The sequence below is a fragment of the Apodemus sylvaticus genome, chromosome 14 (genome assembly GCF_947179515.1).
Source record: "Apodemus sylvaticus chromosome 14, mApoSyl1.1, whole genome shotgun sequence".
Classification (NCBI taxonomy): domain Eukaryota; kingdom Metazoa; phylum Chordata; class Mammalia; order Rodentia; family Muridae; genus Apodemus; species Apodemus sylvaticus.
In genome coordinates, this window is record NC_067485.1 from 74,360,473 (window position 1) to 74,382,280 (window position 21,808).

Consider the following 21,808-nt stretch of genomic DNA (forward strand, 5'->3'; position numbering starts at 1 on the left):
AAGCCATATGCACATAGCCTTCCCTGAGCTCCTTGGTCCCACCTGACAATGAAACAGGAGGCAACCCGGAGCCTCTTAGCTTTTACTCTTAAAATGCAGCACAGCCTTTTACTACACCTAGGAACAGCCTAGCATCCTCTGTTCCAGCCAGGCCTGACCCTGAATGCCAGAATCTTCCCTGAATGCCAGCCCATGCTGTGCAATTGAGGCCGTACTTACTCATCTCCACTAGGTCAAATGTCACCTCTGCTTTCAGACTACTGTGCTCCCCTCTTTCTTTAGCGCACCCCTATGTTTATCTAGTGTTGGATCATGTCATTTCCTCACAACTGAATGGGAAACTCAGACAGACGAAGGCCTTACGGGGCTAGGTTTTGATCCAGTGATTCAGGTAGCGCCCGGCTCTTAGACGCTGCCATAAGAACAGTTGTTCAGTGGGGAGGTGGATTGTGTGGCCACCGAATTTTGTTTTTAAAAGCTTTCAACCTGGCATAGCAGCAATAAAAATGTCACATCGGTGTCCTCTTTCCTAAGAGCGACCCTGGCAAGACTCTGCCATGTAGGGCAAGAGCAGAGCCTTCCTAGAAGAGTCCAGAAACTATTCTATTATTCCAGTGGGGTCACCAGACACCATCTACAGTTGGACCAGTCAATGCAGTAGAAGAATCTCCAAAGATGTCCATTCACATCTGTCAGGTCAGCCTGTACTCTAGGTCACCTCCCCTAATAGGAAGGAAATGGGACCAATGCCTGGACCAAGCCACAACACAAGCCTCATGAACACACAGGGACCAGGCGGTGTTATTATTGTCTGAGTGCAGGAACCAGGCAGGCCTTGGGGAGGGAGATATCAGTTGGGCTGGAGGTCTATCTCACTTGATAGAATGTCTACTTAGCATCCAGGAAGCCCTGGGTGAGACGAGATAACATCACTACATTAAAGACTTGAGTGTTGGTGTACAATGTAATTGCCAAATTTGGGTGGAAGAGGGAGGGGCAGAAAATTCTAGGTCGTCCTTGGGTAGACAGTGAATTCAAGGGCAGCACGGTATATATGAAAACCTGTCTTTAAAAGGCAAAAGGGGAAATGAAAAAAAAAAAGATGCTGGTCACTTTATTCTGGCTTGCTTGCTTGCCAGAGGCAGCTCCTTCCTTGAAAACTTAAACAACCTAGTGTCGAGGGCTCAGTGCACACATCCATTCTCCCCTCCTCCTAGAGCACTTGATTTAGGGCCATCACAACGTATTTCCCTAACTCGCGTGGGGAAAGGGCATATTCATTAGACCATGAATGAGTCTTACATGGGTAGGGATGCCACTTGCCACCCTGAAATCGCTAGCGTTCCATCTCCAGAGCTGAGGTGTTCTTTGCCGAACGTGAACTAAACTGACTTGAGTTGAGGGCCTGAACATCGGCTTTGGAAACGGGACACAATGGACCGCGTTGAGACACCCTTACCTCTTTAAGCACCAGCACGCACATGCCAGGTCCCACTGACTGAGGTAGCTCTGAAATCCTTCCTTTGTTCAGGAATGGCCCTGAGAAACAGCGGTGGTTGACGAACAGCTGAGGGCAGCAGTACTTGGGATTGACGGCTCCTGCTGGAACAGAACGGTACAGTGGGATGCTGGGGGCTCCTACATCATGACTCACCGGGCTGACAAAACCTGTGCTGGATCCACAGATCTATCTCACTTTGACTGATGAAGAATCCAGAGAAGAAATGGACTCTGAATGGTCACCACTTCTCCTAGAGCAGGTGCTGTGGGGACTCTAAACAAGCATCCTAACTTCAGTTTCAAAGTATGACAGAGAGAAACATGGTTTTCATCTTGGAGAAAGGTGTCCTGTGTCCTAACATCAACACATTTTCAGATCTGTAATACTATCTTAAGACGCTGGTTATTTTTCCTACTAAGTAAGCATGGACTTTTCTGTGGATTAGATAGCATCTAAGACACAGAAACAAGCAACAGCAACGACGAACCAGGTATGGTTACAGAGTTCAAGGAGTTACTGTCCTACAGATAGGATCCCTTGTACGTCCTATTCCTGTAACTCCCCTCACTTCCCACAGAACAGCCGTTCTCAAGTTTCCCAAAGCTGTGACCCTTTAGTACAGTTCCTCATGTTGTGATGACACCTACCTATAAAACTGTTTTCATCACTACTCCATAAGTATGATTTTACTGTTAAGAAACTTAGTATAAATATCTGTGTTTTCCAATGGTCTTAGGCGACCCCTGTGAAAGGGTCAATCAACCCCCAAAGGGGTTGTGACCCACAGAGTGAGAATCCAGTGCCTTAGAAGTACCCATCACACCAAATATGATATTTATCATTCTCATACAAGTCAATCAGCTTTAGTGCTCAACACTGTGAGTGGGGGCAGCAAGTGATAGATACCTGGGATCTTCACAAAAACATTTCATGGATGCTTTCCTGTCACATTTACTTCACTTAGTTACTTTGTTAGTTCACTTAAGTTTGGTAGAGTCACAAGTCAACAAGCGTATAGCAAATTTTGCCAACAAATTGGAAACACTCTATTTTCATGTGTGTACATGATTTCACCCTTTTATGGACATGCCACAATTTATTAATTTCCCTTAAAAACTCTTAGCTGCTGCTACTTTTTTTTTTAGAGTTTCTAGTAATGATTTAAGGAATGCACCTTCAAAAGTTGACTTCAGAGCATGGGCGAGCGGTATGCATAAGGCCCTAGTGGAAGTAGAATTGGCTTCTCCATCCACATACACACCTATAGAGGTAGAGATGACCAAGCTCTTCCCCACAGTGATGACCCCACTGACATTCCCCCAACAGCATCACGTGAGAATCGCTGTTGGTCCACATCCAGGCCAACATCCAGGTATTGCTAGACTCTTCCATATTGCCAGGATGATGTAGAGAAAATTACACTTGCATGACTTGAAATCCTACCCTTTGAATACATTCATTCAGCAGGGCATGTTCAGTCTCTAGTCCCACAGGGCAGAGTGGTGTGGCACTCACAGATCTTCTACCTTGGGATTGCAGGGGCTGGAACAACAGGTGTGCACAACCACATCTGGTTCGAGTAAAATTTCTTGGTGTTTATGAATACAGAATAATGTCTCTCTTTGGGCGAAGGGTCCTACTCTCTGATATGCTCTCTCAGTCAAGATTTGCTAGAGAAACAATGAGATTCCTTCAGAAATAAATACTACTATTTGTTTGAAGGCAATAAAACAGTTCAGAAAGACCTGCTTCTTAACCTTAATAGTCAGTAAATAAGAAGCAGGGATTTTATATCGAATGTACAAAAAAAGTTATATTACTGCAGTAGACTACAAAATTGGTGTAGTTTTTTTAAAAAAAAAAATTTAAGTTCTGCACAAGAAAAAAGATAATTAACTTCACAAACTGAATTTACTTGGAATCTTTGGTAGTATTATCCAGAGTTTTAGTTAAATGTTTATCTATTCTATTTATAAAATAGAGATCTCAGCTACACCAGTTTATGCAGACATATCTAGACTCAGGTTTGCATGAGTAAATCAAAAGTTAGTGGATATATGTAGGTCACTGGAGCAACAGAGCAAACAGATAAACCAGAGACAGTAGCACACACTTGGAATCCCAGTACTAGATAGGCTGAGGCATGAGGGTTGAGAGGTCAAGGCTAGCCTGGGCTACCTAGCAAGACCATGTCTCAAAAAGTCACATGAAACTGTGATAAAATAACAAGGAAGGAATGGCCAATACTAGTTCTCCATCTTTTCCTCCATCCCGTGGTCAGGGATGCAGGATGCTGAGCTGATTAACAATGGCCGAATATCAAACACATTTTTCCCCCTAAAGATTAGAAGGCTGGTCTACAGGCCCTGATCAAACAGTAGCAAAGCTAAAGTACAACTTTAGCTTCATAAAACTTTCTTTTAAATGTCTATCTGTGAGTGTGTAGTGTCAGGAGGAAGGAAAACAGGCTCAAAGTTGAGAGGCAGGGACTACAGCCGCACTCAAGTCAGCGGTCACGACAACTCAGTGGAAAGAGGTGTATTTACCTGGAGTGTCCATCTGAGGCAGCAAGCTAAGTTCATGAGGTATTTTCTCAACAGGCACTGGGGATAATAATCTGTGAATAAAGAAAATGAAACATTAAGGGAACAGGCTTAAGAAGAAAGGATTGGCAGACTGCGGACTCTTCATATTTAAAATTAGTACACCAGGAATTCAAGACAAAGCCATTACCAGGTAAGCCATTTGTACAAAAATAGACCCAGTCAACTAAATGAGGAGGTCATTTTGAAAAACTGGTGTTCAAATCCATTTGATGACCCTACAAAGCCTGGGCATACAGGCCTCTGAGGGGCTATACCTGACCAAGGAGTTTCTTCTGAACTCAGAATAACGTCTTCAATTACATTCTAGATACAACTAACATATAATTAATGTCAGACTTCTCCACTGAAATTGTCTAATTAAAACAACCTTCAGGTGACTTTGGACATCTTTAATCAGTGCCTTTGTGGGACACGGATATACTAAAAAGACAACTCAGGAGGAAGAACTATAACCTGGTGATTGTTGAAACTTTAATTCTGGCACGTTCTTTTAGCGTTCGGGTAAAAAAAGATCATAAATAAATGTAATTTTTTTTGAAGTGTGGTGTAAGGAGAATAAAGGAAATCTGGGAGGGGGGCTCACAGGGGTTCACCTGAGGTAGCTGCCTAGCAACTGACCTAAATGGCAAACCATCAACAGATATCTTAAGACTGGAGAGTGCTGCATCCTCTCAGGCTGTGCACATTTCACTGTGGTTCCCTGAGCTGACAGAGCAGGCGTCAGCTAGAATACATAGGAATACAGATTCTCAGATTAAACCCTAAATCAGAAATCGTGAGCATGGGGCCCAGCAATCTGTGTGAGGTGGGGGAATCATTAATCCCTGAACTGCAAGGCAGGACTCATTAGCAAGAGCTTAATGCTGATCCATCTACATCATGTTCTGGGGATAAACAGGAGCCAAGTCACAAGCCTGCCCCAGGGCTTTCAGTGATGACCACACCTAAACCACCCTGAGTCACCGTCCTCCTTCAGAGACTGCTTCATTTGTTTTATTCAAATTTAAGCCTGAATAGAGCGAAGGTGCTGTTTTCAGTTAGCTTCGTTACCATATGTTTTTGTTTCCTTAAGAAAACACAATCCCTTCAGATGGAAGGAGCATTTGGGTGCGTTTTGAATATTTTATGACGCTCAAAAGCACACCAGAAGTTCCAACTTTTCAAACACATCCCACCCGCACGTACAACACTTTACCCTAAAACCACCAGGCCCCCACCAAACGGCAACCTAAATCCACATCAAAATGGAAAACCAACATTTTTTTTTACACGTGAAACCAAATTTGATATTTAGAAAAAAAACCTCAATAACTATTGTTCTTAAATGTGAATGTTTAGACATGAAGAACAAAAGCCACTTCTCAGCCAGATGGGTGTCTGGGGCCTGGGATGGCACTGATGACTTTTGCCTCCAGGTGTTAAGGGTCAACAAAACAGGTCGCGCATCTGTGAACTACACTTTTCATAGGGGACCCCCAGGAATCAGCACCAGAGGCAGTCATGTCCACCCAAGTGAAATTAAAAATGAGAAATAACCACCGGGTCTGAAGAAGGCTTTGAGAGTGGCTCTGAATTTTGCCCGGCATAACTGCGCAAGGAGGAACCGCTGCCCCATGGCTGGTAAGCCGCTGGCTAGCTGATGCCCCAAGAAAACCACTCAGGCCTTTTGTAGCTAACCATGCACTTAAAGAGGAGAAGAGGAAGTGGGCGAAAATACGTACTGTTTTTCCGGCTGTACAAGGACAGTCGTTCTCTTGCTTTTTGCTGTAAAATGGGGGGAAAGGAAAGAATAGGAAACTGTTAGTGAACTGAATTCTTTAATGGCTTCGTGTAAAAGTATAACCTGTTTGATTTATTTAGAGGTGGGGTCTCATGCAGCCTAAAACTGGGCGTGTAGCTGATGGCAGGCACCCTTGCATACCGGATTCCTCCAGCAAAGTCATAATTATTATTATTTGTTATTAAGATGAATCCTTGTGTCCATTCTTAAAACTAAAAAGCTGTCGAAGTCAAACAACAAATATACATAGTATCTCCTAGCATAAAATAGATATGGTTTTATGAAACATGAAAAATTTAAGTATATCTATATAATCTTATCACTACATTGGCTATTTTATTTTAAAGAGTACTTTTAATAAGGAAGATAAAGAGGACACACATTACACTGCACATAAACACACATTAAGATAAATTGTTGCAAATTCCATGGAAATTCTGATAGGGTGAAAAATGCTGCTAAGATAATGCACCCCCCAATTCAGGCTCAATGAAAGGGAACATACATCTAGCAATGTATCTGCTTGAACATTCAAACAAAACCAGGAAATAATGATAGGGAGATGAGAACACTCTCTGTAATATATTTAAAGACTTGTTTTATTTTTAACTATACAAGTGTGTCTTAGTATGGGTATGTGTATGTGAGTCCAGCCAAGGTTGTCAGATCCCTTGGAGCTGAATGTCCAGTTGGTTTGAGCTGTGTGATGTGGGTCCTGGGTACCAATCAGGTTCTCTGCAAGAGTAGTATACATTCATAACCACTGAGGATCTGCCCAACTCCAATTCTTGCAGTCATTTCTTAAGCACATATTGTTCTGTAAAAAAGGCAAACTTGAACTGTTATCCTACCAAATGCTAATAGTTGTAGAAATTTGATTAACATAAACAAATGCTAAGGTGGGAACTGTGGTGCAGGCCTTTAATCCCAGCACTAGGGAGGCAGAGGCAGGTGGATCTCTGTGAGTTTGAACCCAGCCTGGTCTCCAGAGTGAGATCCAGAACAATCAAACCTATATAGTGAGACTGTCTTGGGGGGAAAATGCTGATGTTAGAAGATACAGAGTTATCTGAGTCAAGATTGATAACAGACAAAACTGTGGTCTATCTTTTTATCCAGGTGATGAACATTTATTAAAAAATAAATACTAACGAGGAGCTGGAGACATACCCACACATAGATACACACATACAGGCACACATTTAAATCTTCAAGAAGACTTAATGTAAAAAGTGATGTGAGGAAAACTCAGTAGACTGCCACTCACAATCAGTCACTGCGATACAAAGGACAAATGTTCATAGGCTCCAATATGGAAAAAAGGCATACAACAGCTTGTGTTGGTTGTGCAATGCCCTGGTAAGAAACTAAGTACAGCAGGCTTGCAAGGAAAATGCACAAATGAGAAAGTACTACTGTGCTCGCATCAGGGTTCTGAGCACGTAAAGAAGAAGAAATTTGTTGTTTTCAGAAAGACATGTGTAACTGGACATGGTCATACTGAGTGAATGAAGTCCATCTTCAGAAGACCATGCCGTTTGTTTTCTCTCATCTGTACTTCATAGATTTTACAGTAACATGAAACCACGTGTACATATCAAATGAAAGTAGAAAGGAACTAGGAAAACCAACAGGGCAGTGGGAAGGCGAGACAGAAGTGGAGGGAGGACGAGGAGACGGAGGCAATACACTCGACACATGCTACATACATGCATGAAATTCTGAAAAGGAGCATGCATTCAAAGGGCTTGACTGTGCCCCCAAATCAGTAAGGACTTCTAACTTCTAAGTGGTGACTATGGTTATTAAGGCCTTATTATACTAAATTTAATTTAGGAAACAAAATACTGCATTCACTTTAACCAGCATGTGACTGCTCTCCATAGGAACTGGAAGACACGGCAGTTTCTCCTGTCTGTAGGGAGGAAGAGGGGAAGGGTAGGCAGTAAGAAGCTCTGTCTGAGGGGTAGTAAAGCCGAGGCTGGAATGGATCCCAGAGAAGACGGCATGTAGTCCACACCATCTAGTCAGTCGTGTCCAAAAGCTCCAGTGTGGAATGATTATTATGACCTCAGGAACCCATCACCCATTGGCAAGGAGGCAGATGTTTAACCTGTCCAGCCAACACAGCCCCCAGTCAGGAATAGGGGAAGCTCTAGACTTCTTGAATGCCAAGGACCTTCTGAAATCTGTGGGCATGAAAGACGTGAAACCACCTCTGAAGAGACGCTGTTTACAGCAGATCCTGAGGATGCCCAGAAGTAAAGTACAGAACAGCGTGCTAGGAGGAAGTAAGGCTGACCCAAAAACTCTCTAACAGTAACATTAGAAATACCATCTCTTTAAAAAGGAGCTTTTAGAAAAACTGTAGAATCTGTGTGTGTGTGTGTGTGTGTGTGTGTGTGTGTGTGTGTGTGTGTGTGTGTGTGTTCATACACGTGGAAGTCAGAGGACAATGTCAAATGTAGGTCCTTATTTCTATGTACTTTACTGAGAAAGTGAAGGGCCTCCTCTTCACTGCTACTAACACCATGCCTCCACCTCCCACCTCATCAGAGAAACAGTGGGATTACAAGCCTGCACCACTAAGTCTGGCTTTCCATAGGTTCTGAGATCCAAACTCAGGTCTTCATGCTTCCAGGAAAGGGCTTCTTCACCCACTGAGCCCTCTCCCTCAACTCAAATATCAGTCAAGACAAAGCATGAAGCCTGGTATCTTTAAGGACTCACACTATTTAAATAGTATCTCTGACATACACTAAGGAGAAATAAATGCAAAGATGCATTTGGTCTGAAGATTTTTAAGCCACGGGAGTTTCCAGGGAGAAGGACCCACAGTGTCATGGTATGGTTGCTTCTGTATATGGATGTGAAGTGTTGTAATCTACCTGCATTACACGCTATAAACAGGTGAGCGCCAGACCTTTGTTCAAGCCTGAGCCTGCAGGCGTGGATGCTCATGTGGGAGCTTACATAAGCAGAGGCTGCTGAGTCTCCACCCCAAGACATCTCATTCAAGATATCTGGTTATGGACTGAGGACTGTTGTATGGTAAATTAGCAGAAATGATATAATTTGGTATTGGGGGCATCAAAAAATATGAGGTCATATATTCTTAAATTTAAACACTACTTAGTTGTTGGTAGTTGATGCTAAGAGCGTTTAGGTCAGTCATTTGCTGAGATCATATTTGTTTAGTTGATTTTTGTTTTGGGGATATGTGTGTGACACCAGAACACATGTGCATGTGTAAGCCAGAGGAAGACATCCAGTGCCTTCCTCTACTCCTCCCCCCCAATCTTGGTTTATGCTGGCATATCTCCCTGATGTCGGAGCTTGCCTGCTCTGCTAGACTGGCCAACTGGCCAGCAGGCTCCTGCGACCTACCCTGCTCTGATTCCTAATGTGTAGTTACAGGCAAGTAGAGGCATGCCTCGCTTCTTACCTGGGTGCAAGGAGTTTGGTCCTCACACACACACACAGCAACAGTCACCTCCTGAGCTGATTCTCTAGCCCTATTGATCCTTTTAGGGGAAACTACATGAAAGGAGCTAGGGTCCCCCATAAAATAAGAATAAAAAAATATGATGTCAGCCCGTGCCTTCAGTCCCAGCACTTGGGAGACAGAAGTCTGCAAATCTCTGGAAGTTAGAGCCCAACCAGGGGCTACATAGTGAGACGCTTTCTCAAAATGTGGGAGAAAATAAAACCCAACAACAACAATATCATGATGTCTAACCTAAGCTTTCCCAATCAAAACAATGGATCGCACTGTGATTGCCCCCTTACTGTCACCTAGAAGGATGTCCAAATGTCCATCTGATGTCAGCACTTAAGGAACAACTGAGATACCGATACAGGCATTCCTCAGAACACCTGAAACCCTTGGTGTCACAGGCTCCCGTACCCAATAGCCCATTTAGTCACTGTGACAATGCACACACGGTGTTTATCAAATCTCTCTCCACCGGGAAATACTTACAGGATGCTTTGTATGGTGTGGTCAAAGGGTAAGAATTCGCCTCGCACCAGCCCACTGGGAAGAGATCCATGGAGTCCATATCCACAATGATCTCTGGCATTGGGTTCTCCAGACCTGCGTGGGAAGAAACCAAAATGATGGGTATCAGAGAGAAACACACACACACACACACACACACACACACACACACACACACAATACAACACAACATCCCCAAGCCTGAGAAATACATTCCTTGGAATGTTTTACAAATTGATAACAGTATAGGGGATGGCTTATAGAATCTGTAGTCTTAAAATAGGTCCACATTATTTAGAGACTCTAAGATAGTTTAAATAAAAAAGAAGTTTGGAAGAAACATATACTTCGCCCTAAAAATGGGTAGGAAGAGAAGATGCTAGGAAAAACGGGATCAGAGCCAGATACGTTCGAAAAGGGACCAGATGTCCCCTTTCCTAAGAGTAGCTATGAAATTAAAGACATGTGGTACAGCTTGTGAACCACCATGAGAGGATGGTTCCACACCAAGCAAAGAGTAGCTGTTAACTAAATAAAAGCAAACATTAACAACCAAAAGCTACAACCACGGGGAATCTACTGCTTAGGAACTGAGAGACAAGGCGGTCTCCTGACAGGATACGCTTGCCTCTCAGCTTTGACGGGAGTGGCTCATCTCTGTATGTGTGTATGTGTTGTAGATGTGCAGTTGCATACATGTGCAGGTATGAGGGCACTTGTGTGTGGAGGCAAGGGGGTCAAGCTCCTGAGTCCATCCTCCACCACACATACTGTAGTTCTTGAGATAAGGTTTCGGACCCTAAGATCCTAAGTAAGCTAGGCTGACAGGCCAGTGAGACTCAACTCAGGAACCCAATGTCTCTGCTAGGCTACGTACACACACCATGACACTCAGGTTCTTTTCTGGGCATGGAACTAAGATTTTGTGTCTTTGTGGCAAAGACCTTACCAACTGACCCATGACCCAGGCCCTAGACTCATTCATTTTCGGCTCGATCTGACCTGCAGATGCTATGTCACACAAAACACTTTTCTACATGGAAATCTTTTTTTCACGAAAACCGTCTAACACCACATCCTGTTTGCTAATTGCAACTGTGCCCTGTGGCAAACCCTCATCCCAGCTGGGAAATGTTGAGAAAAGATGGGAGCTGAAGCATCGAGCACCCTGGGCTACCGAGAGAACAAAGCTGGACTGCATCCCACAAGTTAGAAGAAGGAATCGTTCTCAACAAAACATAACAACATCTCAATGGACAAATGCTCAAATCAAGAACCAAAAGAAAAGATAAGAGGTCTATTAATAGCCGGTGACTCTGAGTCTACTTAGCCCTCATCCTATATCCACCTTATCACACAGTACCTACAGAATTTTAAATCAGATTGTCCCATGACCTGTCTCCTGGCAACGTGAAGAAGCTAAACACCGAGTCCTAAACACAAAACAGTCCCAACTGTACCGTGAGCGCCATACTGACAACCGCTTCCTTCCCCATCCTTGGGAAGATGTCGTGAAAATTGAGTGCGCACTTTAGTAAGTGAAAGCTCTTAATTTCCTACTAAACCAACAGATTCATGAATAGGAAACATTTTGGAGGGAGATCAGTCAAAAAAGTGCTTGCTTTGCAAACACAAATCCCAAAACCTATATTTGTGTGTTTGTTGTTTTTCTTTGGCTTTGATTTTAAACCAGGAAGGGTGGCTCATGTTTGTAATCTCAGTTTGAGGGAGGAAGAAACAGGAAAATCCCTTATCAATGAGAGATGCTGTCTCAAAGATCAAGTTGGACAGAACCTGAGGAACGATAGTCAAAGTCCCCTCCCCCCCTCTCTCTCTCACACACACACACACAAACACACACACACTCATTTTTCCAAGTAACTTTCCCAGTGTCTTCCTATGGACCTGAAGTGCTCATGAGTCCTTGAGGGTCTAGACAAAAGGGTCTTGAGGATGTTTCTCAAAGCACAAAATCATCTTCCCTACTTTGGGATCATAAAAATAGTATTTGTTTCTTAGTGTTCCCAACCATTTCCCCACAGGTTAAATTTATTCACCAGAAATATCCTCACTTTTAAATTGTGTTTAGCCATAAATAACATTTTCAAGTTTATTAAAAGCACTACTTCCAACGGACTCTCAGAGTGAGCTTGACTGCTTAAATCCCCCCAAATGTTCTGTTGGCTCAAGCATTACACCATATTAATGCTTGATTATATACACTTCTTTATAACATGCACACGAATGTGTTGTCACGGCCGCCTTCACCACGCTGCAAGGTTCTTTCAACATGACTCCCACCCAAGTAAACAAGCATGAGCTAAGAGGTGTTAACTACTTTCTTCCCCTCAAGAAATTTAGACTCTTCCTTTTCTTCCACTCTAAATCCTGCCTCTGAAGGCATCTTTGAAATAAGATAGGATGGAAACACGGGTAAGCCTGGCTGGAGAGCTGGCTTGGGAACTCAGACTGCGTATCCCACAAACATGCAAACATAAGAGCCTAAGTTTGGTTCCTTGGCACTCACATAAAAAGCTGAGCATAGTTGGGCATAACGTTAACTCAGAGGTGCATGGGGCTGGGGGCAGAGAGAGGTGGATCTTAACAGCTTACTGGCCAGCCAGCCTGGTCAAAATGGTGGAAACTAAAGGAAATTCGGTGGAAACAAGCAGAGGAAGGCACCTGAAGTTTTTCAATGGCTGCTGCCCAAGGACACACAGGCTGTGAGAAGATAAATGACAGTAAGCTGGAGTTTGAACGTATCTCACACATACATATCCCACACATACATATCTACACATACATATCCATACATACATATCCCACACATACATATCCACACATACATATCCCACACATACATATCCCACACATACATATCTCACACATACATATCTCACACATACATATACTGCACCAAGGAGGAGGGACAGGGGAGGGAGAAAGGGAGGAAGGCAGGGCGAGATCAGGAAGGAAGGGAAAATGAAAACCCTTGTGCAAGTAGGCACTGTGGGTATCACCCAGGAAAGTTTCTCCTGATGCCAATCTTGTAAATTCGATTCTGAGTGGTGAACAGCAATTTCATATTTCCTTATATCAGCCTTATCCTTTGCTGTGATTAGCATAAACCTAGATACATCTGGCAAGAGTCCAGATACCATTTTAAGGAAAAGCCATTATTTCCAATACTGGAGTCCTAGCAGCCTATGAAATGATGCAGGTGTCCAGGACTCTTCTTTGCTTGATCCAGGACTGCTGGGATTATAGGCTTCACCAGAGTCAATGTAATATCTATCACTTAATACATAATAATATACATGCTGTATAAAATTCTTGCAGAATAAAAATACTTACAAAAGTTAAAAAAAAAAAACCCTAGTAGATAGGACCACACACTCACGCTCTGCCTTTGTCTAAGCAGAGACCCATCAATACTGATTGACTTGTTCATGCAAATCTAGAAGTTTCATCTCAAAACCCACCAGGAAGCAGAAGACTCCCTCCATGTGAAAGTATTTGAATAATGTAGGGTTATAATCAAGTTATGGAACATTCTACAGCTATTACTTACTGTAATGATCCCTAACATGTATCATGAGGTAAGAAAAGACGGGGTGCCGAGCCATGAGTAAAACACACATGATGGTCTGTTTTCAAGGGGTATGGGAGGTGTGCGTGTGTGCTGTACTGTGAAATACCAATGGTGGTATCCCACAAAAAAAAAGCAAAATGCATAGGAGGAGGGAATCTAAGAGCAAGAGTCATAATCTAACCCAAGAAAGCCTGTGTGTTTTCTACTTCTATAAATGCTCTTCTTTGCAAACACAGACTCCACAACTCCTAGAAAAACAGCACAGCAGTCAATAGGAAATAAAGGATTTTGTGTATAAACACTGGGTTGCCATTAAGGTCAAATTAACAACAATCAAGTTACCATCCAAAAAATACAATGAAACCATGGCTAAAAGAACTTCCCTAGTCCTGAAGTCAACTTACAAGCATCTGAGGATGTGGGACTCAGGTAGGAACCTTAAAGATGATTTCCCATCTCTGGGAGCCTTTGTCCTTGCATCTCAGATCCCAGGACTCTGCCTGTGCAATTGCTAAAACTTTGCATAGCAGCTCAATCTAGTCAATGACACTGGCTACTTCAACAGAGACGCTGACTTGTTCAAGCTCATCAGGACGTCAGGATGGCTTGGTCGGGCACCTCAGAGAGGGACACAATTCTATCAGGGTACTAAAGCTACGGTTATATCACTTCCAACAAGCCACAAGAGAGAGGAAGCACAGGCTACTTAGAGAGTGGTGATGTTATACGGCACCACAGGCAAGATGGATGCAAGGGAAAGCATTCAAGCCAACCACGACACAAGTAGATGTGTTTTTATTTACTTCTGGTAATAGAACTGGAGCAACCTTTTTCATCTTCCTTAAAAGCTGGGAAGGGAATAAAGGTAAGGGGTGTTTACAGGAACAGCTTCACTGTGGTTAATGTTCTCAGTCAAAGTCAAAGGGCATGGTGAATGTGGACAGGCTTGGGGATGAGAGGAAAGCATCCAGAACCAAGTTATGGATGAAGCCCTGGCTGTGACCCGCAGTGCTCGTCCCCTCTGAGATATCAAGCAACAAAGGAGCCTTTGGAGCATCTCTTTGTCAGCCCTGGAGCCAAACGCCTCAGGATACAGAGTGAACAGAACAGTGACTGGAAAGAAGAAAAGATTAAAGTCAGAGGAAATATACAGTCTGAAAGAAAATGGTACCAACATAACTGAATGTGTGTGTGTGTGTGTGTGTGTGTGTGTGTGTGTGTGTGTGTATACACGCATGCACATGCATAACTGCATGCATACCTATTCCAGTGTATTTTCATGCATGTGTGTTTGTTTGTGTGTGTACGCTTCAGTATGAAAACATGCCTGTATGTACCTATGTACTGTGTGGCTGTATGTGTACACAGAGGGAACCACAGTCCACAAGGGAAGACATTCATAGCTCTTACTACAGGCTAGATTCTTTTCCATGGGTTTAGTCCACAGTAATCCCGTGAGACAGGGACTATTCCATCCCTATTTTCAAGACAAGTAATATGAGGTACAGAAAAGACAACAAAGCAGCAGCTAGTAAGCGTAGTAAGATGTGAGATTTACACCTGGCACCCCACAAGTGTTCATTTCTTAATAAACCAGTATATCCGGGGTGGCATAGCAAGCCCGTGTCTCTTTCCCTTTGAAGGCCCCCATATTATTAGCAGAATAGCTATGGTTTACAAGGACCTTGACATGTCAGGAATATGTGTAAAGAGGCTAGGTATGGTGGCTCATGCTTGAAATCCCAACATTTGGAAGTAGAAATAGAAAGATCAAGAGTTTTAGGTTATCACTGGCTACATAACAAGTTCAAGACCAGCCTAGGATATATAGGTCCAATTCCAATAAGAGCACACAAAAAAGTTGTTGTGGTGGTAGTGGAGGAGGAGAGGGAGGAGAAGGAGGAGGAGGAGGATGGGGGAAGGAGAAGGAGGAGGAAGAGGAGGAGAAGAGAAGAAAAGAAGAAGAGGAGGAGGAGGAGGAAGAGGAGGAGGAGGTGGTGGTGGTGGTGGTGGTGATGGTGGTGGTGGTGGTGGTGGTGGTAGTAGTAGTAGTAGTAGTGGTGGTGGTAGTAGTAGTAGTAGTAGTAGTAGTAGTAGTAGTATAGTAGTAGTAGTAGTAGTAGTAGTAGTAGTAGTAGTAGTATAAAGATTCCTTCAAGGCCAGATTCACCTTCTTGCACTTTAATTCAAATGGCCTGATCTTTATAGAATTAGAAATTCTAGGTCTAGATAAGATTCTGGGGCCAGTCTCAACCAATCTGCTTTAAGTGCTTACTAAGGACTGGATACCTAGAATCAAACACAGGAGAGGAAATGGCCAAGATCACTACTACACATATGCAGTCCAAAAAGGACAGCATATCAAAGCATTAGTAGTAGTAGTAGTAAATCTTGTACAAACCTACTTTTAGACATAAACTGTATAACTAGCCACATAGGGCTTTCTAGGATGTTCATGGAGACAGTTAGTAGAACAGCCATGGACTGGAGTGAAATACAGTGGAGTTCAGTATAATAGCTACAATGTTTCCATTTTGAAGATAAGAAAGTTCTGGGAATGTTTGCTTGTGATTTTGCATAGTGATGTGACTAAATTTAATATCACATGCCCAGGGACTTCTAAAAGTTACATTATGTTTATTTTACCATTTTTTTCCCAAAGGCACAATACCTTTTCCAACTAAAAAAAATCTCTCTTTGGTGCAACTCTGGACACAAAACTATGGTGCTTTAGGTTTCAAGAAGCCAGTGCATTTAGCACTGTACATGCAGAATGAACCCCAGTGTGTCTCCCTTGATATGTGAATAAAGTTCTATATATGGATATACAGGTGGACCATACCTAACCAAAGTTCCTCCAGTGCAAAATGATGCAAAATGTAAAACTTTCCGAGTGCCATTGTGACTCATCATAAAGAAAAGAATCTGGTAAGAAATTTGGTTATTTTGTGCAGTCTATTAAAGATAATGCATTAGTTTCAGACCCCCAGTGTGTGTGTGTGTGTGTGTGTGTGTGTGTGTGTGTGTGCATGCTTCCATGTGTGTGTGTGAGAGAGAAACAGAGACAGACAGAGTCATGTGATGTGATTTCTGGCTTGGATTTGAATCTCATGTCGAAGCAACTATTCAAAAACCCTATAGTCTTCACTCTGTGTTTTGGATAAAAGACAGGAAACTTGTATCTCATCAAGTATCCAAAAGAAAGGATGCTGGGGATGTGGATAGCACAAGAGAACCCAAGGAAGGCACTATAACACAATGACCCCACTTAAGGACAACGGGGCCGGAAAACAAGTGAAACAGCAGGCCATATCTGCTGCACAGGAAAGCGATCAGGACTCGGGTTCAGTCGTTGCTGAGCAGACTGACCAGTGAGCTCCTGGTGTAGCTCCCAGCTGCTGTGCTGAGCACATCAAGACTGGAAGTGTGGTGCTGTCTATGCAAAGTGTTCACAGCTTTCCACAGGATTATCTACACTGGAATAACAAGATGAGGAAAACAGTGCAGCATCCAAGCCCAGACGCTAAGGCCTATTATAATACATCTCCCTTCCAGCCAGTGGTTTAGAAGAATTAGAATCTTTTCCTAGTGTGATCTAAAAATATTACATTAATCTCATATACTTTATTCATTGAACTCTTCTTAACAAAAGACCTTCTAAAAGATACTTAAAGAATGATCTGGCTTCCTAAGGAGTCAAATATTAACTAGAAAGGATCATTTTAATTACCTAAAAGTGGTCAATCAGCCATGCACTGAAAAGACTTCAAACTGATTTAATGCATTAAAATAACTAATAAAATTGTTATAAAGTCTTTTGTAAATTTAGAGTGTCAGATAAATGGCCTGTAATCAGAATAATCGTTATCTTATAAAGTAATTTAATAGCCACAAAGTGACCATAATGAAGCCCTACCATTCCATCTTAAGGACTGAGGACAGAGATGCTATCTGCAGATAAAACTATAAAATGAAGAGAAACTGGTGCCCCTGAGTTGTCACTTTAGAAGGTGAAAACCTTTAACGGATCTCTAAGCCCAATGTCCAAATGAAATAAGTAAAATTCAAGCAAAAATCGAGATGGTCTGGAGTTTAATATATGCTGTGTGCATTTGTGCACACATGCCTGCATGTGTACACACGCATATATAAGCACACAGCATATGTGTGCTTATAACATATAAGACAGTTGGGTGTCTTACTTAATCACGAACCACCTTACTTTTTGAGGCAGGATTTTCTGGGCAATGCATGTGGACTCATTGGCCAATGCGCCCTTGGGATCCGCCCATCGTTGCCTTCCTGGTACTGACAGGACACCTTGCAACAGTTTTTCTCGTGGGCACACAAAATCCAAATTCAGAGCCTCACATCTCCACAGCAAATACCTCTTAAGTAATGAAAGAGGGGCATGATTTTGAACAATAACTCTATAGAATACTCAACAGTCATTGGGAAATATTCAACCAATAGCTTAAAAGCACTTTTTTAAAATATAAATTAGGTCTGGAAGATATATATCTTTCCCCCCCTAATTTTTGTTTCTTAGTTTTCATTATTACACAAAATAATATAAATATAAAACATAACACTGGACATGAGGTGGGGTTTGGTTTTGGGTTTGTTTTTTGTTTGTTTGATGTTTTAGGTAGATTTTTTTTTTCCCTATAAAACCCAAAATTTGTATCTTGAGGAAATCAGGGGGAAAGGTATGGTCAAAATGTTAAATATGCATCAAGTGCTGCTCATCTCTCTCCTGCAGGAAGCGGAAGCTGCAGCGTCTAGTGATTTAAGTACCGGAAAATGTCAAGAGCACCGAGAAGGAACCCTGGGCAGATCTTAACAGCTTCGCCATCTCTCCAGCTATAAAAATCAGGACACTCACACTGCTGTTTGTGTTAGGTAATTAACAGCTGCAAAGCATACTGAAAAGAGAAACTGCTAAATAAACAACGACTGCACGGAATCTCAACCACAATGTGCTAAATAAGAAAGAAGCAGCACAGGCTTCTGAAGTCGCCATTTCTGTTTTGCAGCTAATGTAAATAGAAACATCAGTCTCATTAATGTAGCTCAGTAAACATAGATAGAAGTGAGGTACAAAAAAAAAAAATTCACTGGAGTGACCTCGTGACTCCAAAAGCAACAGAACTGAGCCTACAATAGCATCAAAACCAAAGGTGTCCGCTTTGTAAAAGCAAAGGTGTCACCATTTTGCCTATACCTTTGTTTTGAAGTAGAAACCACTCACTAGGAATCCATAAGGCAAAACCATTCTCAGAATTACTTAACTGCAGATGGACTTTGACACCTGATTTACAGCTCTGTTTACATTATTATTATCTGAAAATTAATAACATGATGGCATGGAAGAAGATCAGGTCTCACACCTTCCAAGCCACTTGACAATGTTTACGAGACTACGAATTAGCCTGAGAACCTGCCACGTAATGTTCAGACTTGTTTGCACTGGACATAAGGATCACATGATATTACTGCCAAGTTTTCAACAGTGCACTGGTTTGAAGGAGCACACCCCTCATAAGTTCATGGTCTCCAGATGGTGGAACTATTTGGAATGGATTAGGAGGTGTGGCCTTGTTGGAGGAAGTGTGTCACTGGAAGCAGGCTTTGAGGTTTCAAAAGACTGTTACTATTCCCAGTGCTTCCTCATGGGAGGATCATGGTAGATCAAGATATGAAGTCTTTGCTGTCCCTGCTGCTGTGTTACTTAGCTCCACTCTCATGGATTCTAACCCCTGAAGTCACACACCCAATTTAATGCTTTCTTTTTATATTTTCTTGGTCACAGTGTTTTATCACAGTAACAGAAAAGTAACTAAGATAAATAGTGACAGGCACATGTCGTAAGATGTAAACTATACACATACCTGGAAATCTAGACATTTTTTTAGCCTCATCAATTCTTATTGTTTTGCATATGCATCAAACATCTGAATTCTATCATTATGCTTTGAAAAGATGGGAAGAACTTAGAGACAATCTATTTTAATAATTTCTAAATCAAAATGCAACACATGAAGACATAATGTTCTACCTAAATCTAAAATGTCTTAGTCACAAAATACATTACTCTGCATATTGTGTATATTCTAAAATAAACTGTATCTGTAAAGAACTGTCTCAACCTCATTGAAGGAAAAGAAAAAAGCCTAAATATATTTGGAGAGAGAAGCCATTCTTTCATTGGTATTCTGAGGGGAAAAAAAGCATCTACAGAAGAAACCCAAGTGAAGGGTATGCCCACATTAACATGCAAATATATCATTTTGTTCTCATAATGACCAAGACCTCAAATACCATTTTTAGTGACTCATATTAATTTAATTGCAACATTAGCTTTTATAATCATAGATGTAAAACGACCAGTGTGTTCCAAACATAATTATCTCGCCAGCATCTCATTTCATGAAATTATTAGTTAAGATGAGCGCCTTGGAATGAATTTGTATTTGATTAGTTTCACTTATTTAAGAACACTGAATAATTTAAGATCTGTTTAAATAGAAGGGTAACAAGGGGGCATTTATGAGAGTGCTGAATTCTCCTCTATCCCACCCTCTGAAGAGAACCCCCAAGTTCTCCTGAACAGCAGCTGATTGTGCATACCTTCTAAATGGATCCAGAGCATGCGCCCTTTCACGCTGACCACTGTGGCCGCGCACACCTCTGCTGGATTCCTGGGGTTCACAGCTTCCAGCTTCATGTTCTTGGCAAAGCCCCGAGAAAATGCCTGAAAGAGAACGAGAAGCCAGTCTGAGCCAGTAGTTCCCAGCAGAGGATATTGGTGACTACAAAGTTACCAGCGGGGGGAGTGGACACGGAGCTGGCCGGCAGGGAGGGTGGACACGGAGCTGGCCGGCGGGGAGTGTCTTATTTTGGAGACAAACATACTTGTTTACAGATTGTTTTCCTCATGAGCAAAGTGCCACTCATTCTTGGTTGCTCAGGTCAATAGTCATTTCCACGCTTAACACACAGCGGGCACCTGAGACCTTCTGCTAAGCAGATGAGGGTATGGACACATCCTTTCTCTACTACCATGTGAACCTCCATTCTACGGGATTTCTAACACGCACCATTTCTCTACTCTTCTATATCCCCTGCTAAAGCCACACCTAGGGTGTTAAACGAGGCAGATGGAATAACCATCTGGTATCATTTTCTTTTAAAGGACATGTAAAGAATGCCCTTTAGCTTATAGCATGGGGCTGTTGGTGATACATTCCTTAGTCTGCATTCATCTAAATATTCTTCACTTTACTTTTCTAATTAGCATGTTTTTATACAGTAGGAGCTGGGAGATACAGAGAGATACCTCAGTCAGTAAAAAACTTGCCACGTAATCTAGAAGATCTGAGTTTACACCCTTAATCCATTTTTTTATTTTAAAAAAAATGCAGGTTGTCATGGCCTTTACCGGCAACCCAGCACTGCTGAAGGGGACAGGCATGTCCTTGGGGCTTGGTAGCCAGTCAGTCTAACTGACTTGGGGAGCTGCAGGTCAGCAGAGGCTTTGTGTTTAAAAAAATAGTGGATGACATCTGAAGAATGACATCAGAGGTTGTCCTCAGGCCTGCACATGCATTCACACACATGCATACTTGAAACATGTACACCTGCTCCCACATACCCTACACACACACACACACACACACACACACACACACACGTGTGCAAATACTTGAAACATGCACACTCCACCCTCATACTCTAAACATACACATTCATGCATGCACACACATCAAGATATATATATATAATCCACTGTTTAGGAAGCCCTGGTTGATCTAGTTGATCTATAAAGATAAAGCTGCTGACCCAGTGCTCACAACCTTATGTGCCCACAACCATATATGGCCACAATCATATGTGCCCACAACCATATATGGCCACAATCATATGTGCCCACAACCATATATGCCCACAACCATATGTGCCCACAATCATATGTGCCCACAACCATATGTGCCCACAACCATATGTGCCCACAACCATATGGTGCAGAACAGCCCCAGTCCACCCCCAGCACCCTTGCACTGGCCCCAGCATACCCAGACCTTGATGCTCAGTTCCTACGGGCCGTTGATGTGGCTTTCACTTCTATATTCCATCTACTTATTTTATATTATCACATAGATAGATTTGCACTCTATGAAGCTTTAGGAGTCTGTCTTCTCTCACTTAGTTAATGGCTAGTTTTAAAAGTCAACTTGCAGACTGGAGAGATGGCTCAGCGGTTAAGAGCACTGGCTGATCTTCCAGAGGTCCTAAGTTCAATTCCCAGCAACCACATAGTGGCTCACAG

The 21,808-nt window shown here is 42.4% G+C and overlaps 1 protein-coding gene across 1 annotated transcript in view; it reads right to left on the minus strand.

Annotated features, from left to right (window-relative positions):
* Nucleotides 1-21,808, minus strand: part of Sfmbt2 (Scm like with four mbt domains 2) — a 172,180-nt gene that overhangs the window by 42,064 nt on the left and 108,308 nt on the right. The window contains exons 10-14 of the mRNA XM_052157580.1: nt 20,110-20,233; nt 9,870-9,983; nt 5,829-5,871; nt 4,048-4,118; nt 1,460-1,602 (exon numbers count right to left, since the gene is read on the minus strand). Of these exons, the coding sequence (XP_052013540.1) occupies nt 1,460-1,602; nt 4,048-4,118; nt 5,829-5,871; nt 9,870-9,983; nt 20,110-20,233 (495 nt within the window). The remainder of the gene's footprint in view (nt 1-1,459; nt 1,603-4,047; nt 4,119-5,828; nt 5,872-9,869; nt 9,984-20,109; nt 20,234-21,808) is intronic.